The sequence below is a fragment of the Trachurus trachurus genome, assembly GCF_905171665.1.
Source record: "Trachurus trachurus genome assembly, chromosome: 3".
In the NCBI taxonomy this organism is placed as follows: Eukaryota; Metazoa; Chordata; class Actinopteri; order Carangiformes; family Carangidae; genus Trachurus; species Trachurus trachurus.
The window spans coordinates 32,699,471-32,726,996 of NC_139893.1; the positions used below are offsets into that span (position 1 = coordinate 32,699,471).

Genomic DNA, 27,526 nt, shown 5'->3' on the forward strand with positions numbered 1-27,526 from the left:
ACTTAAAATCAGAAACTGAAAAAATTCTAAAAACTAAAAGTATGTATTATGTGAGTCAGACCGCATTCAGTTGCAACCTAATACAGTATGGTAGCATTAAAAATGTTAATTGTTAATGTATTCAACCACAATAATGAAGACCATAAGTTTTATAGTTAACAGATAGGCTAAACATCTGTCTCCTTCATATATGGTTGTTGGCAAATTGTTTACATGGTATTGCTACACTCTATTTTGCAGGTTGCCGTTATCTACATTGCCCAACCTTCACTCCCCCTGCAGGTGGCTGCACATGTGAATTTAACAGTGCTTTCCCACGCTTCGCACTCAGCCTTTCCTTCTCTATCATGCTTTTCCTTTTTTTTAAATCCAACATAGCCTGTATAAAAACAGGACCACGGCAGACATCTCCACTTTCGAGACTCCAACCTTTCAGAGTTTTTCCCTTCACCTCCGCGACAGCGACATGGGTCTTTGGGTAAGTTGAGCAGCTGACTCTCACATTTAATTTACACTAAATATTGTGTATCTGTTTTTGTGTATGTAGTTTCTGTTTCATCCTGATGAAAATGCAAATTACTTTATCAGTAGAAAGTTTGTCTAAAATATCAACCATTTTAATAAAGGATTAATGCTTATTATAAATATTTTCAGTTTTCACACTGATCTACCACAGCTAACTAAGTATTTTGTCGTTTGGACCCAGTGGTCACACAAAGCAACACATTTTAAGTCACCATAAAACTTTCAACTTTTGTTTAGCTCGCTAGTTTTTCACTGTTTAACATAGTTTGATACGACTGAGTATTAGGGCCACATTGAGGGGAAAAAAATCACAGACTTTAAGAATAAAGTTGTAAATTTACGAGAATAAAGAGATACATTTATGAGATAATAAAATCATAATATTACGAACAAAGTCAGGAATTTATGAGAATAAAGTCATTATGTTTGGTGCATTATGTAACAGCTAATTACAAAATGTGGCAAAGTTTATATTGCCTTCAAAATTTTATTACAAAATGTGTCAGATTATTACAAAATATGGCGTTATTACATCATGAGATGAAAATTTAATAGCCTACATTATTACAAAGTGCAGCAATGGTGGCTCCTCAATCCTGATCCTTCTTGACTTGAGTGCTGCTTTTGACATGGTGGATCACACACAATGCTGAACCCCTAAATTGATATTTAAATAAAGTAATAAATTCATTATCATATTATTATTATTATCTACCCAGGTAACACTGTTAATGGGGCTGCTGGTTTCGGTGGCATCGTACCAGAGCTACCTGCCCATTGACTGTGATGACGTGTATCGCCATGACAACACCAGCACCAGTGGGGTGTACATCATCTACCCAGGAGGCCCCACCTCACCCCTGCACGTCCTCTGTGACATGGACACTGACGGGGGCAGATGGACCGTCAGTACACACTACATCATCATCTGACTCGTCAGCTGTCAGAGTTCACATCCTGTGGCAGCTTGCACAGTTTTCATATATATATATATATATTTTTTTTTAAAAACAAACAAACATTAGTGTATTAAATAAATCAAAATGCCTGATTTTGTTGAAAACATTTTTACAATGTATTTTCTCGTGAAGTAGCCCAAGTAAACAATATTTACAGCAGCAAACACTTGTTTTTAGAAAGTCTGAGAAATTTTATACAATTTTACATTGTATAATTTAGTTTGTCCATCACCGCAGTTTGTTGTGATGATGTTCATATCATCTCTGTCACTTAAACATGTGACGGAGAAAAATAAAAGACACTACAGCAACTGTGATTGCAAACTCACTGGTTCAGTTGAAAAGATGTTTTTGTTTTTCTTTCCTTTTTTTTTTTTTTTTTTAAAGTCCTGCTAATTGTATATAGTTATATTTTGGGTTGACTGAATTGTTGTGATTCTCCCTTTCAGGTCTTTCAGAGAAGGTTGGATGGGAGTGAAAACTTCTTCAGGCCATGGGAACATTACAAGAGTGGATTTGGGAATGTAGCAGGGGAGCATTGGCTGGGTGAGTCCTAGAGGGAGAATTATAGGTATATTCAAGTATTTTTGGATTAAATATGCTCTAGTTACATTGTTTTCAGTCACAACAGGCAGCAGCTTTGACCAAATAAATAAGAAAAACGAAAAGAAGCCTGCAGCAGTAGCACATGTCAGTCAGTCAGTGAGTGGCTGGTGAACACAGCGGAGCAGTGAACCTGAAAGTAGAGAGATATTATAGATCCTTGGTGCAAGAGATAAAGGGCCGGATTTACTAAAGGTTTGCGTGTATTAAAACGTGTGCAAACGTGATTGCACGCGCAAACACACGTGGAACCTGATCTACTAACCGGACGCACCGAGGATTGCGTCTCTCAAACGGGCAGAATAGCACGTGCGATCCATTTAGCGTGTTTGCCTTGATGAATATGTAAATATGGGCTTTTCTGCCAGAACGTGCAGAATACTGGGAGGAGCAGATGCAAATCGATTTATTTAGCGCACGCAATGTGATTTACCAAACCAGGAAGAGATTGCGGTGGCTGTTTTTGCGTCTTTATTTACCACGTCTGAAAACCATGTACTAACTGATACAACTTTGCCAAAACGTATGCGTTTATTGGTTTGATGCCTACTAGAGCCCCATGATCTTACATCTCTGCATTTCCTCACGTTTGGGTAATTCTGTAACAGTTTTTCAGCCGTGTTAAAAGTCTTTTACGCGCTGTGACGCACGTCACACGTCTGTCCTGCAGTGTGCTCCTCTCCTCTCCTCTCCTCTCCTCTCCTCTCCTCTCCTCTCTTCTCCTCTCCTCCCTCTCCAGTACCTGGCTGCTCAGCTCCGTCTCTCAGTCCCGGTCCCAGACTGAGAGACGTCACCGCTGCCTTCACCCGTCTTTGATCCCTCTGGTCAGTGGTCAGAGCGTTTAGATCCGTGTGTCCCACCTGAGCTCTCTATTAATCCACTAGATCATGGGCGGCACACTCACACTCACACACACATTCTAGGTGTGTGATTGTCGCTGCAGCTGCTGCCTGTTCGTCACTGTATGTAGTGATTTGTGTTTATTAATCTAAACAGCGCGAGAGAGATGAACACACATGCTGTCATTGTATGCATCGGATCAAATGTCATTCTGTCCCTTCGTCCATCCAGCTCTCTGTCCACTCTCTCCATGGCGGAAACGATTACCACGCACAAAACCCTCATTTATTGTGGTTTGCACGTGTTTTCATTTAGCGGGCTACTCTTAGTAGAGCAGCTGTTTTGCGTGCACTAACCAAACACGCAACATTTTAGCGGGTGCAAACAATTTAGCGCCCGCTATCTGGGATCTTAGTAAATCCGGCCCTAAGTGTAATCAGAGCTGTGTCTGTGTGTCTCCTCAGGTCTGGACAACATCTTCCTGCTGACGATGAGGAAGAAGAACGAGCTGCGGGTGGACATGGAGGACTTTGAGGGAGGGGAGGCCTTTGCTCATTATTCATCTTTCTTCGTCGACTCTGAGAGGGAAGGATATCAGCTGGATCTGGGCGGCTTCACAGGAGGAACGGCAGGTGAGGGTCACTTTATGGAAATGTTTCCTTTTCTTACTTTTAGGTATTCAACAATGAGCCAGGTGAAGGCTGAATGTTACACTGTGGACGAACAGGCTACATTTTTGTGAATTTATACCACTATTATTCTGAATCATGTAAAAAATAATTTTAGAAAATAGAAAAATTTGGCAGTTTCACTGATTTCACTGAACAAACAAATTTCTTTTAGCTGAATTAACTGCAGTTTTTTTCCCCCCGTTCCAAATGGAAATTACATTTTGACTGTGTTGTTTCTAGGGGACAGTTTATCATTCCACAACTCTGTGAAGTTCTCCACCTATGACAAAGACCAGGATCTGTGGGATAAAAACTGTGCTCAGCATTATCTTGGTGGATTCTGGTTTAGCGGCTGCCACCACTCAAACCCCAACGGCCTGTACGCACCTGTTGGTGTCGCATATGGAAATGTCCAAATTGTATGGTACGCATGGAAAGGCTATAACTACTCCCTGAAGACTATCGCCATGAAAATCAGACCAGTCGCTAAGTATCCATGCATTTATTAATCTGATCAGCTGTAGATCAACGAGATAATCACGATCTCCATCAGGGTTGGAGAGCTGGGATGTTCGCGCATATAATCACTAGTCCGACTGGATTTAATGCCAACAATAACCTCTGAATCAAAATGATCATAAAATGTGTTTTTTTTTTCTTTCCTACTCATCTTGTTTCAAAATCACTGTCAGACATGACAACTCTGTTGAACAGGTGCATGCACTGGCTCCCTATGTTATTTTTACCTAAATTAGATTCAGTTTCTTTGTTTTTTTCTGATAACAAAATGTATTTAGTGATTATTGTTTGTGATTGATGCTGTTCTGAGTGATTATTAAATAAACTTGATTGTTTTAACTCTGTTTTTATTTTCAAATTTGTCATTTTTTAGCATCAGATTCATTCCTCGTAGAAAATGATCTCACTGTTAAATATAATTGTTTAGATTTTTTCCCCTATTATTTACAACTAGTAGTAGGCTACATGCTAATTAGCATTAAATACAAATTAAAGATGAGGCTGATGGGAGGGAACATCTTTAGTTGTTGGATAAATGAAAACATTTGAGCAGATGATGGTGCTAGAGGAGAAGTCATGTGATCATCAGAATCATCACAGTTAATCCTGTTTGGATCATGTGTCTAAAGTTCACAACACTACTGTCCACCTCATGGTGGCACTCGAGGAAAAGTTATTATGATTGGACATGTTAACGATGAATATCTGTCCAAATACTGGTATCGGCAGAGACGTTATATTTTGTAGAGACAGACCATCATTTTGAATGGGGAAATCTGCGACGGCAAAGATGGCGCATATCCCGCCCCCTTTCACAAACAACCAATCACCTGCGTTGCCACATGCGCACAAGCGGCTTTACAGCAGACCAGCCTACCTGGTGGCAACAATAAAACGTCTGGATTTGAAACAGGACAAATGTGACCCGTTCTATCAAAATGAGTCGGATGTCGCAATGTTCTATTTTTAGATAATCAGCTGACAAATTTTTTTTTACCCTAATTTCAAAGCAATGACATTCAAAAACAATCTCCCAAAGTTTCACAGTCCAGATAATTGAGAAAAGGCACGTAAATGATGATTAAAGTTGACTTGCAACTTAAACCCTCTGAAAATGAGTGTTGATTCGGTGCAAAACATGAAATATCTCCTGAACCATTCATGACAGAGACGAGCTGTTAACTGCATCTGAATCGCGGGATTCTCCGCTTTCCGACGGTCATTGAATGGTGCCTCTATGACAAGAAGGGACGGATACAGAAACAGATGCTAAACCGAGTAGCATCGACGCTAACAGAGCGTAGCATCGATGCTAAACCGAACGTACACGCTTGCACATGTTTTACAAAATGTCAACAAAACATGACAACCCCGCAGAGTTTTAGAGGTTTCCCGCGGACTGGTTACATTTTTTTTAGGAGATAAATGTTGGTCTGTGAACTGTGGTAGTCACATTAGTTTGTCTTAATTAAAAGTGAAGCTTCAGGGGTTACATGCTGCTATTCCGACATGCCGCTATTTCGTCATTGACTTCTAATTGTCGAAATAGCGGAATTAACATTATTTTTCAAGCGTCCCACTATTCCGACATTTTTTTTTTCATTGTCGGTGCAGCGGCACTTTACTAATTTTCAAACATTCCGCTTTTCCGACATTGATTGATTACCTTATAGTCAGACGTGTCCTTCTGATTTTTTTTCTTTTTTCATCTGAGACACTGTTTCTCATACACAAATACATAGGCCTATTAGAGAAGAAAAAACCAACCCTCCAAGTTTAAAAACACACAGGCAGCTGAGATTTGGAAGGTTTTTGTTTTTATTGTAGCTTATTAAAATGCAAGATCATTTTTCTGACTGATTTATTGCTCGATGCCGTGTATCTCGCTTTCTTTCCCCCACCCTCCGCCCGTTGTCTTTGTTGTCACTTTGTTGCCGCTCCACAAAGCGCACATGGCAAATTAATATGCACGTGCTGACCATATATGGTTGTGTCTAGGCATTCCGGGGGCGGAGGTGTGTTCAAGTGCGCAACTGCGCACCATTCTTGGATCCAGTTTGATTTATCAAAGAGAAATTGCGGAGAGTTGTGCACGCACAGTTTGATAGAAAAGGTCTGAAAAAGGTGTAAATATTTTGTGTGTCTTTTCGCCGTAGGCCTAAGCAAAACATTTAGGAGCAGCAGTTTTACACTGCTTACTTACAGTTTTGATAAATGAGGCCCTAAGCCCAGAGACGCTGACAGCTGCAGCTCCGCGGCTCATCCGCCGCGCTGTCCGTGGTGCTGAAGGTGACAGGTTAACTTGACAAACAAACTGCAGCATAGTTCTGTTTTTTTATCATGTGTGTCAGTTTTGTTTGTGACTTGATAGTTTAGTTGTTGAGATTAAGAACATCACTCCCTCATCAAACCAGTGATAGGCATGCTGAAAAGAAAAGAGAGAGAGAGGCGCCTGGGTATCGCAGCTGTAAAAAAAAAAAGACGACATGTCGGAATAGCGGTATCAAAAAGTGTCGGACTACCGGCATGTCTAGATAGAGGGATGTCGTAATAGCGGGATGTCTAAATAGAGACATGTCGGAATAGCGGGATGTCTAAATAGCGGGCGGACCCCGCTTCAGGTGTGTGCTGCTGAACAGAAGAGCAGCGCTACCTCGGGGCTATGTGTGTACAGAAATCACCACATTTATATCAATAAATGTTTTAAAATGAACCGATCAGTCCACATTTTCTTTAATTTAATGTTTAAATGTAGAGTTTTGTTTGTTGCAGTTTTAAACATTCAAACTGGGCCCCTCCCTCCTCTCGGGCTAAATTGTGTAACGTTAGCCTCCTGCCCCTGACAGCAGCAGCAGCAGTTGTCAGGACAGCAAAAGAAAGCAAACACAGTCCGAGTGAAGCACCGGAGCCGTGGACCGATAGACGCCGTCACCAATAACGGGAGCCTCTAGTGTTTTGTTGTACCCTCACACCGAGCACGAGAGCCGTTATGAGAAGCGGGTGTTAAAAATGGTAGATGGATAATACTTCTTTTGGACATTGACCATTCTCAATTTGTCATTACTATATGGCTATAACAATAAACAAACTAACAAAACTCTATTTTCAATAATAGAAGGTAAAATAAATCAACTGTTATTAACATTTCCTACTGCCAAGGTATTATGGGGAGGTGATTTTAATACAGTGTTGGATGATTCCATGGACAGATGGCCCCCAAAGAACAAAGTAGGAAACAAATTAGTCAATATCAGTAGTAGTATGGACCTCATTGATATCTGGAGATACAAAAATCCAAAACCAAAACTCATATACATGGTCAAACAAGGACAAATCTCAACAACCTCGTTTTGACTTTTGGTTGATCTCCTCAGACATTGAAAATAGAGTGGAATCCATCATAATAGAGCCCGCGGTTTTTACTGATCACCCAGCTGTTATGATTATGGTCAATGTCAGGATAAAAAACAGGAAAACTGACATTCGTGTTCGTTTATTCCAAGAGAGGACAAACAACGACGTTCCGGGCAAATATTTATTAAATTGGATCATCAAAGGATTCAGATACAAGAAACTCTCCTGTTCAGGAAATCGCAGTCTGCAAGCAGTTAGCTGCAACCACCATCCCAAGAGAGCGAGAATTCTCTGTCTTCTGCAATTTGCATCTGGCCCAGACAAAGGCGTTACATTGGTTTTTTAATATTTCGCACTATGTGTGTGTAATTAATCCTTATTGGTCAAAAACAGGTGGGGAGTGGCTGTGGTTTAAACTTAGCCCTCCCTTCGTTGGTGCCCTCTGGCTGGCACATGTTGGTCCCATCTTCCCAGCACACGAACCTCCGGGCCTGAAACACAAGAAACCCTCCCTACACTGACATACCTCTCCATCCCAGGTGTCTGAGGGGTCAGGGCAGATAATACAGACCACACAATGCTTCATTCAGCGGGCCACAGGCCTCTCATCCTCTCCTCCCTTCGGCCTTGGAGATGTTTTACTTTCACTGTGGCTCTGTGTGCCCTCAGTTTACCTCTGAATGATCAAACAGGTTACTGGTATTCATTGCATTATGAATTAAGCTGAACACAAATCTATATGGTTTGCTTTAAACTCAGGGGGTTAGTCAAAAATATAAGGCACAACAGGTTAGTTAAAACACAAGGCTAAACTCTACTACCACTTAAAGTGAATGCATAAACAGGTACATAAAGGCAAATGTTTCACACCACGCAGGATTAACTTGTTTAATTGGGTAAAATGAGTAAGTGCTCAGTCTAATAAAACAATCATCAGTGAGATATATTCAGTGTTGATCAGTACTGTCAAAGTGGAGAATATATGTTCAGTGTTAGTTCTGGTGATGAGGTAACTGTGTGCAGCTTTGCAGTCTCCAGTGTAGAGACACAGGTTCAGCTTTATTTCATCAGTCAGTAAAACATTGGTGTTCTATTTTATTTATTAATCAGTAAGGCACAATATCAACTTCAGTTAGTAAAAGGCAAACATTCAATGTTAAGACAATTTTTACCCTAACATCAACATGGCTTTATTTAAAAGTAACTCCAATAGACTGGAAATTAAATAAAACACTATTACAGAACAAACAATTTAAAAAGGATACCCAGGATATTATTGAAAAATATTGGAGACAAGCTAATACATTAAACAATTTTGGAAAGTGTTGGGAATTAATGAAATTTGAGATTAGGAATTTAGCTATAATCACTTAGAAGAGAATTGCTAAAAGTAAAAGAGAGAATTAAACCCAAATAATTACAGAAATAATTAGATTATCTGAGTAGTAGTAGGTAAGTAGGTCTTTCTGAAAGGGAACTTGGAGAGTTGGCAGCTCTACAACTCAAATTAGACAAAATGTATGAAGAAAAAGCTAGAGGTGCCTTTATTAGGTCCAGAAGAAAATGGTTAGAACAAGGGGAAAAGTGTACAAAATATTTTTTTAATTTAGAAAAAAGGAACTATAAAGTATCTTCCCTATCTAAACTTAAAATTAATGACCAGATATGTGAAGACAAAAAAAATATTTCTCAACGTGTTGCTGATTTCTATCAGAGGTTATATGCTAATGATAATGAAAGTGGAGATAACATTGATTTATTTATTAAAGGAATTGAAAATGACATCAGAGGTATTGATGAAGGATTTAAATTAACCTGTGACCGGAAGATTGATTTGATTGAGGTTCAGAAGTGTATTGGCTCCCTAAAAGACAACAAGTCTCCTCGTAGTGATGGTCTGATAAATACATTTTATAAAACATTTATCAAAAATTTAGCCCCGTTCTTAGTTGCTGTATTCAATGAAGTCCTAAGTTTTGAAACATTAAATAATACTTTTAAAATAAAATGGCTAACAAAATTAATTAATGAAGATGATAATATTTGGAATGCTTTCCCTAAATTCATTTTTAATTCAATTGGAGGTCTCAAATTCTTGCTAAAATGTGATTATAACCCTGATAAATTACCTGTGAAATTAGCTAATTTTCACAAGCAAGTTCTGCTGGCTTGGAAAATGTTGTACAAACATTACATTACATTACATTTGGTACAACAGGAGTATTCAATATAAAAATAGATCTTTGTATAACAAAAACTGGATCAATAATAGATAGAGCAGAGTAAAATGAAAGCTCTTATTGGTAAACATTATGAAGCTGTTGCAGTCAGCTTGTTAAGAACAATGACAGTTGACAGGCTGTTTATCTGACCACAAATTACAAAAACTTAGCTGAGACCAACCAGCCCCAAACCCCTGTCTAACATTGGGCTACCAGGATGTACAGCACGTAGTGAATCACAGCAGCAACAGGAGGAATCACTCATTCAGCTTGATTTTAGTGAAAATTTAAATTTGTTCCTGAGTTTATTGTGACTAAAGTTACTGTTGTAAACTGTTCCTACTGTAGAAACAGTAGCATTGAATAAACTCATGTTGGCAATAATCTGTTGACATAAAAACCTAAGCAATTAGGACAGGATAGACACCTTTTATATATTAACAAACACTGCTCTTCAAAGATTATTCACAGATGGATTTTAAGAAATATGCCTCACTTGTTAAAAATCTTTGTGGAAAGTTCAATTAGAACATTTTTTTTTAAAATTCAGCATCATAATTGAATGTACAGTAGCCTGTCACTTATGATGTGCTAGTGCTCTGATTTTTATTGTTTGCTTGTGCTTGTTGTTAGGCATTAGTTCATTCATTCATAACTCTCCCTGCCTCCCTTGCCTACCAGAAGTTTCCTTCTTCAGCTGTTGTTAAAGTGATAGTTCACCCAAAATTCAAATTTCACTCATTATCTACTCACCCTCATGTTGACTAAGGGCCGCGCAGCAGTATTTGTCCATATAATGGTTGTGAATGGTGCTCACTTTTCTTCGTCCAAAAAGACACACCAAAAAACATCCAAATACCTCCATACTGCTCGTCTTCTTGTATTGAAGCCCCAACATGAGAAATTGTTCCAAAAAAAATTAAGTTAATTATATTTTAAGCTTGTTTGTGGCGGAAGCTCCCAGTGTCTCGGTTCACTGCTCTTCCTGTGTCAGTGCAAATCCGGCGGAACAGTTTCTCATGTTGGGGCTTCAATACAAGAGGGACATTACAGACGAGCAGTATGGAGGTATTTGGATGTTTTTTGGTGTGTCTTTTTGGACGAAGAAAAGTGAGCACCATTCACAACCATTATATGGACAAATACTGCTGCGCGGACCCCCGCGTAACTCCTAGAAGGCACAGAGGACTCTGAAACTTCTCCCAGCCCTTAGTCGACATGAGGGTGAGTAGATAATGAGTGAAATTTGAATTTTGGGTGAACTATCCCTTTAAGGGGCAGTTTAAGAAGCTTCACCAGTTTCTAGAAGAGGAGGAGGATGAAGGAGAAGATGGAGGCTCTGAGCAGAGAGATAGCAGCTTTCACACACAGTCAGAGCCACAGAGGACGAGCTGAGAGCTGAAGACGTCTCATTCCTGCTCAACTACAAGGCTGTAGTGGAAAGAGTCCAGCAGCGCCCCCTGCTGGAGGATCCACAGCTGGACTCAGGAGCTCTGCTAGACCAGGCCAAACGCCTGGGCAACCTGACCTTCAACATCTGGAACAAGATGACGGACATGGTCCCCTACGGTTCTGGACCCAAACACTGCTAATCCAGAACTCATCCTGTCTGAAGATCTGACCAGTGTGAGACGAGGAGACAAACAGCAGCTTCCTGACAATCCAGAGAGGATTGATGATTACCGGTATTACTGCTCTGTCCTGGGCTCTGAGGGTTTTAACTCAGGGACTCACAGCTGGGATGTCGAGGTTGGAGACAATACAAACTGGACACTGGGTGTGTTCAAGGGATAGTTCACTCAAAAAAAAATTTCACTCATTATCTACTCACCCTCATGTCGACTAAGAGCTGGGAGAATTTTCAGAGTCCTCCGTGCCTTCTCTGAGTTACGGGGGGGGGGGGGGGTCCGCGCAGCAGTATTTGTCCATAATGGTTGTGAATGGTGCTCACTTTTCTTTGTCCAAAAAGACACACCAAAAAACATCCAGATACCTCCATACTGCTCGTCTGTAATGTCCCTCTTGACATTGACATGAGAAATTGTTCCGCCGGTCGCGTGATTTGCACTGACACAGGGAGCTTCCGCTACGAACAAGCTTAAAATATAGACTTATTTAATTTTTTTCCTAACAATTTCTCAAGTCGGGGCTTCAATACAAGACGGACATTACAGACGAGCAGTATGGAGGTATTTGGATGTTTTTTGGTGTGTCATTTTGGACGAAGAAAAGTGGTATCCATTCACAACCATTATGGACAAATACTGCTGCGCGGACCCCCCCGTAACTCAGAGAAGGCACGGAGGACTTAGTTGACATGAGGGTGAGTAGATAATGAGTGAAATTTTAATTTTGAGTGAACTATCCCTTTAATGGAGTCTGTGCAGAGGAAGGGATACATATGAGCTGTGTCCCAATTCAGGGGCTGCATCCTTTGGAGGGTGCATTTGAAGGCCAATTACGTCACAGCGCTGCGCAAAGGCTGTCCCAATTCGTCTAAATTCGAAGGCCCCTCCAAATGCGTCCTCCTTTCCCCTGCATTCGGAGGATGCACCGCTAGTATCCTTCGCGGCCTCCCGTATCCCAAGATACTTTGCTGCACCGTTGTTGTTATTAGCAAACTAGCCGCTAGCTATCGAACGGTAGCAGCTCTGTGCTGTAGCCACGGTAACCGGCTCGGAGGCCGGCTCGGAGGCGTAGTCGCCCGCTGCTGAGCTCTGCTCTGGCTGCACAGGTGAGGAGCGGAGGCAAAGCATCTGAGTGTGACAACTTTTAACAAGAAACCTATGAAAACACATCACTTGTGCTCTTTATTCTCTATTCACTTAATAGCCTGAAGCCTACCCCCCCTGGCTGCTGTTCAATGGTTTGTTTATTAGTATATTAATGATAACTGCCCTTGTATTGATTCTACTTCTTTAAAAAAAAAAAGAAAAAAAAAGTGAGGAGCGGAGGAGCGGTAGAGCCGCTGCAAGCGCCACTTTTAAATGTTTAACGTTCGGCCGTTGTTTACGTTCGGATCAGGAAAGGCTCTGAAGGCTAGACCGTCCCATTTACCGACCGTTGATGCGGCCCCCGGAGGAGTCTCCAAAGCCGTTGCCTCCGGAGACCGCGTAGGCTGGGTCCTCCGAAGGCTGCAGCCCCTGAATTGGGACACAGCTAATGTCTGGATTATGGGTGCTATTGTTCAGTGGAAATAAATACAAAACAAAGTCACCATCAACTTCATGGAGTGATCTCCCAGAGCAGAAGAAGCTGCAGAGGATCAGAGTGAATCTGGACTTAAACAGAGGAAAACTGTCGTTCTCTGATCCTGATAACAACACACACATACACATGGCGTGGGCTACTTAAGCAATATATAGATATAGCCTATTGCTTTTATAAAACGGTTACCAATAATGACAATATGGAAGAGGGATACACAATCAATTTCATGTAGTTTTATTCAACCAGAAATACATATCATCATCCAATAAAATAGTCCCACTTCTCCACATGTTAGCTCCAAGTTAGCTCTGCATCTTGTCTTTTCCTCCGCTTTTTCAGGTTAAGTCACTGCTCATTCCCCTCTACCATAGTTAACCTTCTCCGGAGGTTAAAGTTAACCTTAAACATGTGAATTCAACTACTTTAGTCCATTTTTTAACATCGTAAAAACATCAGCTGTCTTTTGCTATGGACTGCAACAGTCCGTTGTCATGGATACATGACAACAACTGCCATTCATACCAGTCATATGTGCCTGACGCGGAGTGATAGCCTACACTTAATCAATCAGATCGCCGGCTTTCACCTTTCCGTTTTATAAAATATAATAGTTTTACTGTGCTTGTTCAGGTGTTGGATGAGCTGACTGACAGTCACCTGCTGTTCTACACCGACCACTTGAAGGCAGTCAAGGCCGACATGGTGATTGGGTTCAGGGATCTCAAGCAGCAGTTGAATGCCTGACTGGGTGATGGAGCCATGACGAGCGGACGCTGCCAGCTGTGAGCCCGAAATTAAGAGAGCCTCATTCATCTCCAGAACGACGAAGAGGCAAAAGCAACGTTCCGGACCTCTGGTTGGCGTGCGATGTGGGTAACGCAAGGTCAGCGTTTCCCCCCCATTGTGGGAGAGGGTCCATCTCCTGCTCCTCACTTTCCCCACGCCGTATCTCGTCGAACAGGGATTCAGCCAAGCTCTCCACATGCAGACGAAGTACCGCAACCGTCTTAACCTGGTTGGCTCTGGCGCTCTCAGACTGAAACCAACATCCTAGTGTCCAGACAAGAAAAAGCTGGCAGCGGCCCACCAAGCACAGGGCTCTCACTAAGTTGCTTTCAATAAATAAAGCGCTTACAGTTGTACTATATAGTTCCCTTCTATAAAATAGGCCTTTTTTTTCTTGGTGGCAAGTCATGTCAGCGTCAGGTAATGACCATTGCTTTTCAAATGTTTAATAAGCCTAGAGCGCATTAATTGACGCACAAGCTTTATGTTTTTTTATTGGTTCATTCACTGTGTGTTGTTGGCCACCCTGAATACATAGCCAATTAAAACTAATTTTCAACAAATTCTGCTGTGGTGGTATTTTTCTTCCCAAGTTCCACGTTGCTTAATACATAAAATAAAAAATAGACTATCATTCATCGTAATAGCTGGGTTTTCTATTTTTTTCTAAAGACCCCGCTATTCCGAAAAGGCTATTGGGGAAACCCCCCCACTCCGAACGGACAGATGGACGTAATCAGAAAGGAACCGGAGGCTGTGCAGTGCGCAGTGGGCATTGATCCTTTTTTCCTTTTTGGGGTCAAACGGATCATGTGCATAATTAACTGCAAAACAAGCAAATACTTAATATTAATGACTTATAACATTCATTATGCTTCTAGCCTGTCTAGCCTCTACCTGGTCTTTTGACTAAATTTAACCAACTCCTTTCTTCATTGCCTAAGCCCAACCAAAGCATCTCCCTCAGTCAGCTGTCAGCACGAGCGGGTTACACCCCGCCTTTTCGACAATAGACTTCCATGGGGGGTCGTAACCAGGGTTCTAAATTAACTTTTTAGATCACCAGCCAATCAGAATTTCCACTAGCCAAATTTTTCCCGGTGAAAATAAGAGAGATTCTTTACATTCGTACTGTGTTTCCCATGAAAATAGCATGTTTTTAGCCTAGCTATCATACTGACAACTGAAATAATTACTTTCAGGTATTGTGCCTCCTCTATTACAGTTTTTCTCCATTGGTTTGGCTCATTTTTCAAAACAGAAATCACATTCTCAAAACGGGGTCATTCCTATGTTCCCACAGCCCTATATTCCCTCATTTCTAACTTTTGCTGTCACTGAAAATTAGGCCCTATGTTCCCTCAGCCCTTTGGTCCCACCATTGGTTGGGTTTAGGCAATGAAGAAAGGAGTTGGTTAAGTTTAGTAAAAACACCAGGTAGAGGCTAGACAGGCCAGATAGGTAGAGAGAGTCCAGAGGGAACATAGGGCTGAGGGAACATAGGGCTGTGGGAACATAGGCACGCTCCCCTCAAAACAACATGGACAAACCTCCAAACCACTTGGCAAATGTTCACAAAAGAATTGTATTTCTCATTCATTTCATCACATTGTAGCCTAAATGTCTTCGTACAGCTTTGCAAATGATTAAGTACAGGTAATGTGTGATGTCTACTGTTTACTGTACCCTAAAATCCTGTTTTTATTATTTTATTTTATTATTTATTTAGGTATTTATTCAGTTTTACACACAATTGTATTCTGTTAGCTAGACAAAAAAAAAACTAGTCCAGTAACTATTGTCAATGAAGGACTGGGCTAAGACTGAGATGTGGACATGAGGGATATTTCAGTGTTTCTCTTCTATAAAACACATTCTACATGTGGGGGCAGAGCTCTGTGGGAAACAGTAGGCCTAAGTTAGGGGAGAACCAGCTGGACAGGGAACCAGGATTTGACACAACACCGACATGCACTGAGAGCCAGGTAGCATGCGCTGCAGGAGAAGCAGGTCCGTGCAGCTGATCGATTCACATGACACGTGCAGTTTGCTTGCTGCCTCCCAAAAAGTTGAGCTTTTTCATCTGTGCACCGCGGACATGCACGAAAAAACAAACCGTGACGCATCGTCTGCCACCGCTACGGCTTCACCTTGGTTGTGAGCGGGCATGTGGCGCGTCTACACGTTGCATCTGAACGGCCCCATGCACGCACACACGCTTCAACCAAGCGGGCCGGTGTGAGTTGCGAGCATGTCGCGAGCGACGTGTTGGAGTCTCCTCTCTGCTGTAGCGTGAAACACCGGCCTGCGCGCAGCCAATGGGCGTCTGATACGTCATCACATAGCATGCAGTGTTCATGGGAAATGTAGTAAGTGCTGCCAGGGGACAAATGACTGAGAACAGGAGAGCGGCTCTGACCGTGATGATTGCCTTGTGCATCACCGGCCAAACTGGCTAGTAAGTCTTTATTAACACCCGCCAAAATGATTTTTTACCTGCATTTGGCGGGTTGGCGGGTGTTAATTTAGAACCCTGGTCGTAACAGCGGTGTTTCGAAGTGGGGGTGTTTCGGAACAGCGGGGTGTCGAAGTGGAGGTGTGTCGGAATGGAGAGCTCCCTTGACATGCTGATAGAGGAATACCACATGGTTGTGCGTAATTACGCAGCAGAGCGCAGACAGGGACTCGTCTGCCTGTCTAGCCTCTACCTGTCTAGCCTCTACCTGGTCTTTTTACTAAACTTAACCAACTCCTTTCTTCATTGCCTAAGCCCAACTAGTGCAAAATCTTTTTTTGGGGGAAAAAAAAAAGACTATTAAAGGAATTGTCGAAAAGGCAGGATGTTTGAAAAAAAGAAAAAAAATACCGTCATTCTGACCATAGGAGGCAAGAATTGTCGGTTGATAGAAAATTAAGTGTTGCCATTTAGACAATTAGAGGCCTGTCGGACAACCATCATTCCGACATCCCACCAGTCCGACATAGGCCTCTTGTCTAAATTTTCTATCAACTGTCCCATCATTCCGACAATTCTCGCCTCCTATGGTTGGAATGAGGCATTTATTTTTCCTTTTTTTTTTTTTTTTTTTTTAAACATCCTGCCTTTCCGACAATTCCTTTAATAGCGTATTTTTTCCCCAAAAGATTTTGCACTGGGGCTTAGGCAATGAAGAAAGGAGTTGGTTAAGTTTAGTAAAAAGACCAGGTAGAGGGTTACACCCCGCCTTTCCGAAGCCCCGCCTTTCCGACAATAGACTTCCATTCATCGTAATAGCGGGGTTTTCTATTTTTTCTAAAGACCCCGCTATTCCGAAAAGGCTATTGGGGGAAACCCCCAGTGCGCAGTGCGCATTGATCCTTTTTTCCTTTTTGGGGTCGAAACGGATCATGTGCATAATTAACTGCAAAAAAAGCAAATACTTCATATTAATGACATATAGGCCTAACGTTCATTATGCTTCTAGCCTGTCTAGCCTCTACCTGGTCTTTTTACTAAACTTAACCAACTCCTTTCTTCATTGCCCAACCAAAGCATCTCCCTCAGTCAGCTGTCAGTATGAGGCGCGCGCCCGTGTGAGCTCTAGCCGGGTTCAGCTGCGCTCGAGCGGAGCAGGGGGGGGAGAAAAAGTGTATTTCTATTACTGTGTGGGAGATCTCCAACAACGAAGTCGGGGAGAAAGCAAGTGGGACAGATCTGCCCAGTCCCTGAGCAGCGCACGTTTTACAGACAAGCCACAAAGCAGAATGTAAACAACGTCACGCGGTTTAGCACCTTGGACAGCTGGGGGGGGGAGGGTGTCGGAACAGCGGTGTTTCGAAGTGGAGGTATTTCGGAACAGCGGGGTGTCGAAGTGGAGGTGTGTCGGAATAGGTGGTTTTCAGATTACGTCACGTGGAACGTCACGACTGCAGATGGAGGGCAGGAAGTGTTTTGCCCGCAGGAAAACAATAGGAAAATGCCTACTGTCTGCGCTGTCTACGGCTGTTCAAAACGGTCAAACCGGGAAAATCAAAAACGTTACTTGAGAGTTCCTAAGGTAGTAAGACATAAAGGACTCAAATTTCAACAACTGACAGTAAAACGGTGTGTGGGAGGGACGGAAGTGACCATAGTAAACAAACGGTGTTCTAGCCTGTTCTACAGTAAAAATGGCACATAGAAAGAGGAGTAAAGCAATATATTAAGCGGCAATATATATTTAAGCATCAACGATGTTCAGCCAAACCCACATAGTTTGAAACAACGTTCAAAACACACACAGCCAGTGTCACAACTAAGCATATAAAGCCCGCTAGCTTAATGCTAACGTATATGTAAAACACCATAGACGGGCTAACAGAAATTAGCATGCAGTTTACAGCCAGTAAAGCTGCTAAAAACTGTTTTAATTGTGGCTTTAGCGCTGTTAACACGTCACCGTTTAATCCAGAGTCTGTGGTCAGTTTATAACGCTGGGGAATTTGCTCCGGTGTTTGTTCTGGGAGAAGTGCAGAGTCTGTGTGAGCCCCGACCGGGGACCATGGTAACGGCTGTCACAGCAGCAGCAGCCGCTCTACCGAGCTGATCTGCCGGCGGGCCGACTGTCCTCCTCCCGGAGGAGGAAACGAGCCAAGTAAGTTACGTATCCGCACACTTTTAGAGGTTTACCGCTGGCTGGTTAAATTATTTTTAGGAGATTTAATGCTGGTCTCATTGATGAAATTTAACTGTGGCAGTGGCATTAGTTTGTTTGAATGAAAAGTGAGCAGGGCTGCTTCTGGGCTACGGACTGAAATCACCACATTTACGTAAATGAATAAATGTTTTACAATGAACCGATCAGTCTAATACATTTTATTTTGTTAAATCGACATGGTTACTGTACATGGCAAAGATTATTACCACTTTATGACTTAACATTACTCTGTATTTCTATGGGAGTCCTATGGGAGTGTCGCCACTCTGTTATATCAATCGCTCTGGTCGAGGCGGTGTGTTTCACTGCTTCCTTTCTCCCGATTTAAGGTTGTATGGATCGTATCCGATATATTTCTCTAATTTTTGGTATACCTGCTACGTGCAGGCTCGACCAAAAGCTTCGGAGTACTCGCTTTCCATTATTTTCAGGCACCGCTCTCCACTTCCTGCCCTCCATCTGACATCGCCCCGCCCCCTTCGCGTCATCATAACCACGTGACTGAAAACAAGCTATAGAGAGCTGTCCCCCAGGTAGAGTCCATAGACAGGCAGACTAGTCCCTGTCTGCGCTCTGCTGCGTAATTACGCACAACCATGTGGGTATCCTCTATCAGCATGTCTTAACCCTTTGATGCACAACATGTGTCTAAGGTGACCCGAGTGAGTTTTTTGTGCTGAAATTTTTTTTTCATCATATAGTATTCCAGGTATTCCTCAATTAACTTGTTTTTGATCATAATACATACTTACTTTATTTTTTACTTTTTGGATAAAAACATTTTTTGTGTCACTACCCCTCTAATGCGCAATATGGGCCTAAAATGACCCACATTCATTTCCAATGTGATTTCATGCTGAGTGATGGGGACGGCTCTCCATTACGACACACCTCCATTCCGACACCCCGCTGTTCCGAAACCCCACCACTCTGAAACACCGCTATTCCGAACGTCCGCCCGAAACACCGCTGTTCCGACACCCACCCACCCTGCAGCTGTCCGTGGTGCTGAACTGCGTGACGGTTGTTTACAGTCTGTGCTGTGGCATCTGTGAAACGTACGCTGCTCAGGGACTGGGCAGATCTGTCCCACTTGCAACAGTGTTGCTTCAGGCTGTGATCTCTCTTTTTTTTTGTATGGCTCTAAAACAAGCTGCTTTTATTTTATTTGTTGTTGTTTTTTTTTTGTTTTTTTTACTATGGACTAAAATTGGCATCTTTGCTAAATGCAGTACATTTACATGCCATCAAATATGTATTGCTCCTTAATATGCACGACCCATCTAAATAAACAAAGTAAAAGTACAAGCTTATGTTTACTTTATCTTACATTCTGTGTAATAATAATACTATGTTTCAATTATTCTTTTTCTTTTCTTTGTCTTCTAGTACGATCTAGGACTCGAACCCTAGCTGCCTGCCTTTCCAAGACCCCATCAACTGCTGAGAGGAAGGAGTTTGTGCTAGATTTTACCAAGGCTCTGGTTGAAGCCGATATTCCACTTGAGAAGGCCCCCGAGCTGGCTGCTTTTCTGCAGAAATACTGCAAGCAGGGCGGATTCTTCTGCAACCTGTTGGCAGGCCACCTCTGGCAGCAGATGTTGTGTTCATCGACAGAGTTTCATTTCATTTATTTAGATCTCCATTAGCTTTGGCTAAGGCCATCGCTATTCTTCCTGGAGTCTACCTTCACAGATTAACTATCCTTTGCAGTAGATAATTACAGAAACACATCACACCATAAACACAATAACAACATCCATAACCACAACAACTCACAACGATCTACAAGACAAAACAACAAAACAACACAATACAAACAGCATATACATATTCCACTCCCTTTATATATATATATATATATATATATATATATATATATATATATATATATATATCCACAGTGTAGCTATTACCATAGTTGTGAAATAATCAGATGTTCAAAAACATACGTTCCGAAAAATTACATTAACTTACAGAAACAGTACCCAATACACAAGCAGACTTAAGATATTTCGAGTAAATCAGACAAACACTAATTGATTGTACCAAATAGCTTCAGCTAGATAGAGAGCTGTTAGACTAATAAATGTTCTTTCAATAGATCTTTAAATCTGTATTTGTTATGTTCTTGGATAATATGTCCTGGCAGAGCATTCCATATCACCATGGCCCTATACATTACCGTACTGTTCATCTTGTTTGTTTTCACTTTGAGTAAGGTGAATTTACCCTCCGTAGCATGTCTTGTGTTGTAACAGTGTTCATCTGAACTGAAAGACAAACGTTTGTATAGAACCCTTGGCAATTTCGTCATAGACAGTCTTGTAATAACAGCTGCTACTGAGGCAGTAAATCTGTTGTTAACGTTCAACCAAGCAAGACAGTTATGCATTTTATTAACATTGATTCTATATGGACAGCGCAATAAATATCGTGCTGCCTTGTTCTGAGCAATTTGCAGTTTATTTATTAGTGATAACTTATACACTGTGTCATTTCTTGCCTCAACAGCTACAACATCGACTCGGCAAGCTACATGAAGAAAGCCTTCAACACCATGCTTCATGGCCTGTTCCGCAACTCCATACATGTCACGTGTCTGGCACATCTCCTCAACTTGGTGCTGCAGGTCTTCCCAGATACTTTTGAGGACCTTAACAGGGTGTGTGCACTGGGGAAGATAGTGTTCTGCAAGGCACCTCAACGTCGCGGGCCTATATGCAGGCATTGGGCTTGGCTCCTGTTATGCCAGTGTTTGCTGTGATGACCAGATGGGGTTCCTGGATTGAAGCTGTCCAGTACCTTGCAGAAAACCTGGACATTTTATGTGACTTCATACCCTCTTTCCAGCCAGTGAATCATTGGGAAATTACTGTGTGCAAAGCAAAGTAGCTGCAAAAGTCTGCGAGAAAAAAAAAAAGCTGCGCAATACAAAGGTACTCAAAATATTTTGCCAAGGTTGACAGGTCTGCATAATTAGTGAAAAAAAAACTTATCAGAAACGTTCGGCCCCATGACACATGCTACAGTTTTGAAATTTCACCAAAATGAAACCCCAATACTGCTGAAACTTTTGTCCAATTAAACTAATTTAAGCAATATCACACGAGAGGGAGTGCTAATGAATGAATGAATATCTCCTCATCAAAACATCCTGGAGTAGTCATTCCAACATTACAAGGTAGCTTAAGCTACCTGCTAGGAGCAGGAGCAGGAGAATATCGATCACCACATCACATATCTCTTCAATCAAGGCCTGACACATGCTGAAATGGGGTCATTCCTATGTTCCCACAGCCCTATGTTCCCTCATTTCTAACTTTTGTTGTCACTGAAAATTAGGCCCTATGTTACCTCAGCCCTTTGGTCCCACCATTGGTTGGGTTTAGGCAATGAAGAAAGGAGTTGGTTAAGTTTAGTAAAAAGACCAGGTAGAGGCTAGACAGGCCAGATAGGTAGAGTCCAGATAGGTAGAGAGAGTCCAGAGGGAACATAGGGCTGAGGGAACATAGGGCTGTGGGAACATAGGCACGCTCCCGCTGAAATAGCTTTATGCCTTGCTATCACAGATAATGTACACATTAGTGTGCATCATCTGAAAAGACGGTTAGCAAGGCTTCAGCTTTATTGGAGGCGCAATCTAACTGACCTTGATGTCGTCATCAACTACATTGTTGACCAGCTACGAGGCCCTGGGCGTCTATTTAGAAGATAAATGTGGGTGACTTACAGACGGTTATTTGTGTCCAGTTTCTCCTAAGTGAGAGGAGCAGCAGACACACTGCACGCAAATGAATGATCTCGTTATCACGAGAAAACGGAAGAAAATGATCTCGTTATCACAAGAAAACAAGACAACCAACCCCATCACAGGGTTGGTTGTCACACGCTATGGGGTTGGTTGTCACATGTAATTTCAATGGGAAAAAATGAAAAAATCATGGTCATGGTTAGAATAAAAATTTAAAGTGAATTTTTATTCAAATGACATGAAAAATACAGAACATAAACATGACACATGAGACTCATGTTTTTTGTTGTTAAAAATGCAGAACATCATAGAAAAGAACCATCATAGAATCACAGTAGAGCTACAGAAAATACCTGGCCTACTCACTATCTGAGAGACAGTGATGGCAGATATAGGGACTGGACAGTCCCAGGGTACAGAGCTGGTTTGCCCACTGCTTGCACATGAAACACTGCTCCCATACCTCCTTTGAACGGCTGTTGGAGAAATCTTCCATACAAACAATACAGAAAGATTCCTCTTCTGCTGCTTTCTTGATGTTGCTTCTCTGGGGTGTCCGTGAGGGGGTCATCCCTATGTTCCCACAGCCCTATGTTCCCTCAGCCCTATGTTCCCTCATTTCTAACTTTTGTCGTCACTGAAAATTAGGCCCTATGTTCCCTCAGCCCTATGTTCCCTCATTTCTAACTTTTGTTGTCACTGAAAATTAGGCCCTATTCCCACAGCCCTTTGGTCCCACCATTGGTTTGGTTTAGGCAATGAAGAAAGGAGTTGGTTAAGTTTAGTAAAAAAAGACCAGGTAGAGGCTAGACAGGCCAGATAGACAGAGTCCAGATAGGTAGAGAGAGTCCAGAGGGAACATAGGGCTGAGGGAACATAGGCACGCTCCCTCAGTGAGGATGCAGCTGGACAGGCATTTCCTCTTTTGGGATTTTCTGGTAATTTTCCTTATAAACCTACTGTGTAAAAGCCCACAAGAAAAATTATGAGAAGCCTAATATTTATAAATTGACATAAAATCAGTCATCTAATAACCAACATAGCAGTATGGAACCGTAGACAGCTTCGAAATGATCAAGCAATGATTTTATTGCACTGGTTCTGGCTGTCCAGTGAGTGGGGCAGAGTGATTTCAGGCTGGTGGTGGATGTGGCAGAAGAGGCTGCACTGATCATGTTAAAGATGGCAAATCGTTTCAGTGAGTTTTTAATTACATTGTGTATGTTGTGAAGGCAACACGTCCAATATTGCACTTTGAAGCTCAAACTGTGGATCGTGCAATGAACTGACTTGGGATTAATGTCTCTTATATGTTTGGCCACACTTGACAATTTGTCCCTGCAGAACAGATCCACCAACTGTTAAGCCTAGTGTATGCTCGACGCAGTCCAGAGTGCACAAGGTTCGCACACCACAAATGACGTAAACGTGCACTTCGCGACGCTGCGCACTGGCACGCACCTCCAGGATTTTGAAACTTGTCTCGCGAGTGTTGCCCGGTTCAAAATGGATGAATTTGTGGGAAGACTGGCTGAGCTGAGCTGAACTCAACATAACTGTGTTTCCTGCTTTATTGTGCATGAGAAAGAAAATAAAAAATTGGAGCAATGTTTTTTTTTGCCGTTAAATACACATGTGCGCTGCGATATCTGATCAATGCCACATCCATTGTGCTCTGTCTCAGCTGATCGCGCTCATATGGAACTTTTCTTATTGAAAGTGCATCCAAACACCAGACTGAAGAGAGAGGAATACACACGTGCACCGCGAGCGTTGTAATCGCGCCGAAAGCTTCCAAAGCATCACCAGACGAGAAGTTGAGCCAGGTTTAACTTTAGGGTAATTAGCTATGACGCGGTTCGGCGGCAACCGGCGGCAGGCTGTCAGAATAGAGATGTCCGTCGGCTGCCTTTTTTTTGTATTTCGGCTCCCCAATGACCAGCGTGATCGAACTTTGACGTCAGTCATGTGACAAGCGGCCAAAGCGGCTGAAAATATTTGCCGTTTTGGGAGCTGTCTTGTCTGACGCCCACCCTCGAGCGTTTTTGAGGCTTTGGAAGCTTTTGGTGTGAACGCACAGTTAGTCTATTTGTTTTTATCTCTGGTGTTTCCTCCTGGGGTCCTGCCACTCTGGGAGTTTTTGGTCTACTGATGGGAGGGGCCTGTCCTGTGGATGGCTCTGTCCTGGGTGGCTAGAGGGCTCCGTGTGTGGGGCCTCCTGTCTGCCTGGGTCGGGGTTGCCTCTGTGGCAGCGCTCCCTAGTCATGGGCCGGGAGCTTGTGTGCCCCCAAAGGCCTCCTCTCCCGTCAGGTGTTGGTGCCTGGGGGGGATTCTTCTTCTCTGTTTTTTGGGTGCTTCTGCTACTTCCTATTGTATTTTTTCTCTACCGCCCCCTGTCTCTGCTGCAAATATTGCAACGGAGAATGTGCCAAGTATAAACGCCTGTGCGATCTGCTGAGGTGCGCGCACCATCGGCGAACGGAGCCGGGCGAAAGTATAACCAGGGCTTTAGGGTATAGGGATAACAGGACCCAAAATCAAATACCACGGGGCGGAGCAAAAAAGGTTTTGATTAAACTCAAACAGGTAAAAAAACAAAACAGGAGGTCCAAAGGAAGAAAAACAGAAAGGGTCAACAGGCCTAAGTCCTGGACAAGCTAAAGATCAAAGTACAATCAGAAAGTTCAACTCAAAGAACAAAAAACCAAGGACTCAATGCAAACAGGTACGAGGGCAAAAACACAGGGCTCAGGATTCTGGGTATGAACACTGAACACACAGGGACTCTCAGGACAAGACAGGGTAGAAACACAGATGATCTGACCAAGACAAAGGGAGACACTGAGGTTAAATACACAAGGGAAGACACACTACTGGTGCTTGTGGCTGTCTCGCTGGTCCCAGAGCTGCCGCTTGGGGCTAGTATCCCATAGGCATGAAATGTAACCAAAAAAAGACAAAAACAGGGGCATCAGAAACAGAACATGGTCAGAGGTAGTGTAGTGTGTGCAGCAATGCAGAGACCAGTTCACAGTTGTGGTAAGGTGGGGTGTGGTTACTGTCCATGTGAGGGGAGGAGAGAGGGGAGGGGGCCCCTGTTCAGCAGCCTCACTGCCTGAGGGTTCAGGCTGTGGGCCATTCTGGTGGTTCTGGCTGATAAGGCCCTGTACCGTCTGCCTGAGGGCAGCAGGTGGAACAGGTGATGGGCCGTTTGGTGTTGGTCGCACAGGATGTTATGCACTCTCTTCAGACAGCGGGCTGTAGTAGGGGAGAGCAGGGTCGAAAGTAACATTTTTCACATTAACGTCATTTTAAAAGATAATGCTTTTATTTATTTATTCAGCACGAACAATGCGCGTGGGGGGTTGGGGGTGTGTGCGCCAGGTCTGCGGGCTCCTCGTCACAGCAGCACTACCTACTTGTTGAAAGTTGCCAAACCCTCAGCTAGAAGTTTGAAAACACCACCCGCCCAATCTGGCACCACTGAGCACAACGACATCTGCACGGTCGGTCCGTGTGTCTGTCTCACGTGCGTTACGTCGGACTCGCTCTCACTAGAAGCTGCAGTGACTGTTGTTGCTGCAGGTGTGTGTAGCGCTCAAACATCAACAACAAGCTGATTGGAAGTCAGCAGTGAAACAATTAGAGTTGAGCCGGATACTCGGCTGAAACAAGTATCCGGTACGGATAATGCACTTTTGCAGAGTACGAGTATTAAACGAGTAATACGAGTCAATATCTGTGCTCGGAGAAAAAAAAAAGATTGAATGAAAATCCTCATTGGATAGCTGACTGTGTCTGCATTCTGTGATAGGCTACAGCCCCTCCCCTACACACATGCAGATGTGTTGCTGTGTCCCGCTCTGATCACTCACACACAGAACAGCTGACAGCTGTCTGTCTCTCCCTCAATCACTCAGGTCTTTTCCCTTAAAGCAGAAGTAAGTGGTCCGGTCGTTTTCGCTAATGCTGCGTTCCAGGCAGGCTTTTGAAATCGTAAATTACAGCTTCAAGTCACAACTTACGACTTTGTAGCGTTCCAGGCAACCCACTCGTGTTTTTCCGACCTGTTTTACCGGTGAAAGTCACTATAACGGCCACTCGTAACTTCCGACCGGTGAACTCGTACCAGATCGAACTGGTACCACTTCACGGTCGGAAAAATACGAGTTTCCTTGAACGCACCATAACAGTCCTCGTCCCTACGTCGCCACATTCACGGCGTCCCTTGGCTGCACACACAGCCCTGCATGCCGTTCTCTCTCCTCATTGGATAAAAACTGTAGGATACGATAAATGTTTTGTCCTCGGCTCAGAGCAGAGCAGAGTGACTGACAGACCCGTGTTTCGGTCCAAACACTCTATGTAAGTGATTGCTGTCGGAAGATATAACTATTTAAGACTTATATTAACACAAATATATCACTCACTTCTGCTTTAACGTTTAGGCTTTCTTCAGCTTCAGGTTTGTTTTTACTTCAGTTACTTATTAACCAGTAGAGTTCTGGTAAACGTGGGTTCGTTCAGACCAAGGGGGCAGTTGTCGGTCTGAGAAGTGAAGCTCACTTCCACGTTCAAAAAACTGTAATCCCCCCGGCTTCCTCTGGGGGCTGGTGTCAGAAGGGAGCATTCCCCATAGACCCCCATGTTAAAATCGCCGATTTTACATCCTCAATAAACATGTTAAAAGCCTGGTGTCAGAACGTTTTTTTTTCTCAATCGATAGTTTCTACCCCCGCACACACTCTGAGGGGGGTGAATTTTTTTTTAACTCTACCGTTTTACTGTTATTAGGTTAAGATTCTGGCCAATTAGGGCGCGGAAACGTTGAGTGACAGGTCCGAGCAGCTCCGTGGACAGCTGCTTCGAGGCCAGTGGGCGGGTTCTCGGCCGGCCAATCCAACATGGCGCTGTTCAGGCCGCCATATTTGAGTCACAAAAACGACTCCCCAAAACCAATGGGTGACGTCACGGACGCTACGTCCATTCTTTTTACAGTCTATGGTTCAGACGTGGTGCCGACTCGCGTTGCGTCTCTGCCTGTCGGAGATTTTTTTTTTTTCACTCTCTCTCTCTCTCTCTCTCTCTCTCTCTCTCTCTCTCTCTCTCTCTCTCTCTCTCTCTCTCTCTCTCTCTCTCTCTCTCTCTCTCTCTCTCTCTCTCAATTCAATTCAAATTCAAATTCGCTTTATTGGCATGACAGTTAAAAGAACTATGTTGCCAAAGCATTAGTAATCAATGACACAGTACAACTCATGAATATATACAACAATATACAAATAAATAAAAAATATACATAAAATGATTTACCCTATGCGTGTGTGAGAGCATGCATGTGTGTGCTTGGGCATCATTAGACTGTTGCAAGTTGTTATATACTATATAAAACATACACATATTGTTCTTA

The 27,526-nt window shown here is 42.8% G+C and overlaps 1 protein-coding gene across 1 annotated transcript; it reads left to right on the plus strand.

The window, feature by feature from the left end:
* Nucleotides 1-1,256: 1,256 nt before the first annotated feature.
* Nucleotides 1,257-21,157, plus strand: LOC311008057 (microfibril-associated glycoprotein 4-like; the record flags this gene model as incomplete). The annotated part of the gene is made up of 6 exons (XM_084001490.1): nucleotides 1,257-1,430; nucleotides 1,934-2,030; nucleotides 3,392-3,559; nucleotides 3,839-4,088; nucleotides 20,880-21,030; nucleotides 21,140-21,157. 6 exons carry the CDS (start codon nucleotides 1,257-1,259, stop codon nucleotides 21,155-21,157), a joined length of 858 nt encoding a protein of 285 aa, XP_083857616.1.
* Nucleotides 21,158-27,526: the final 6,369 nt, after the last annotated feature.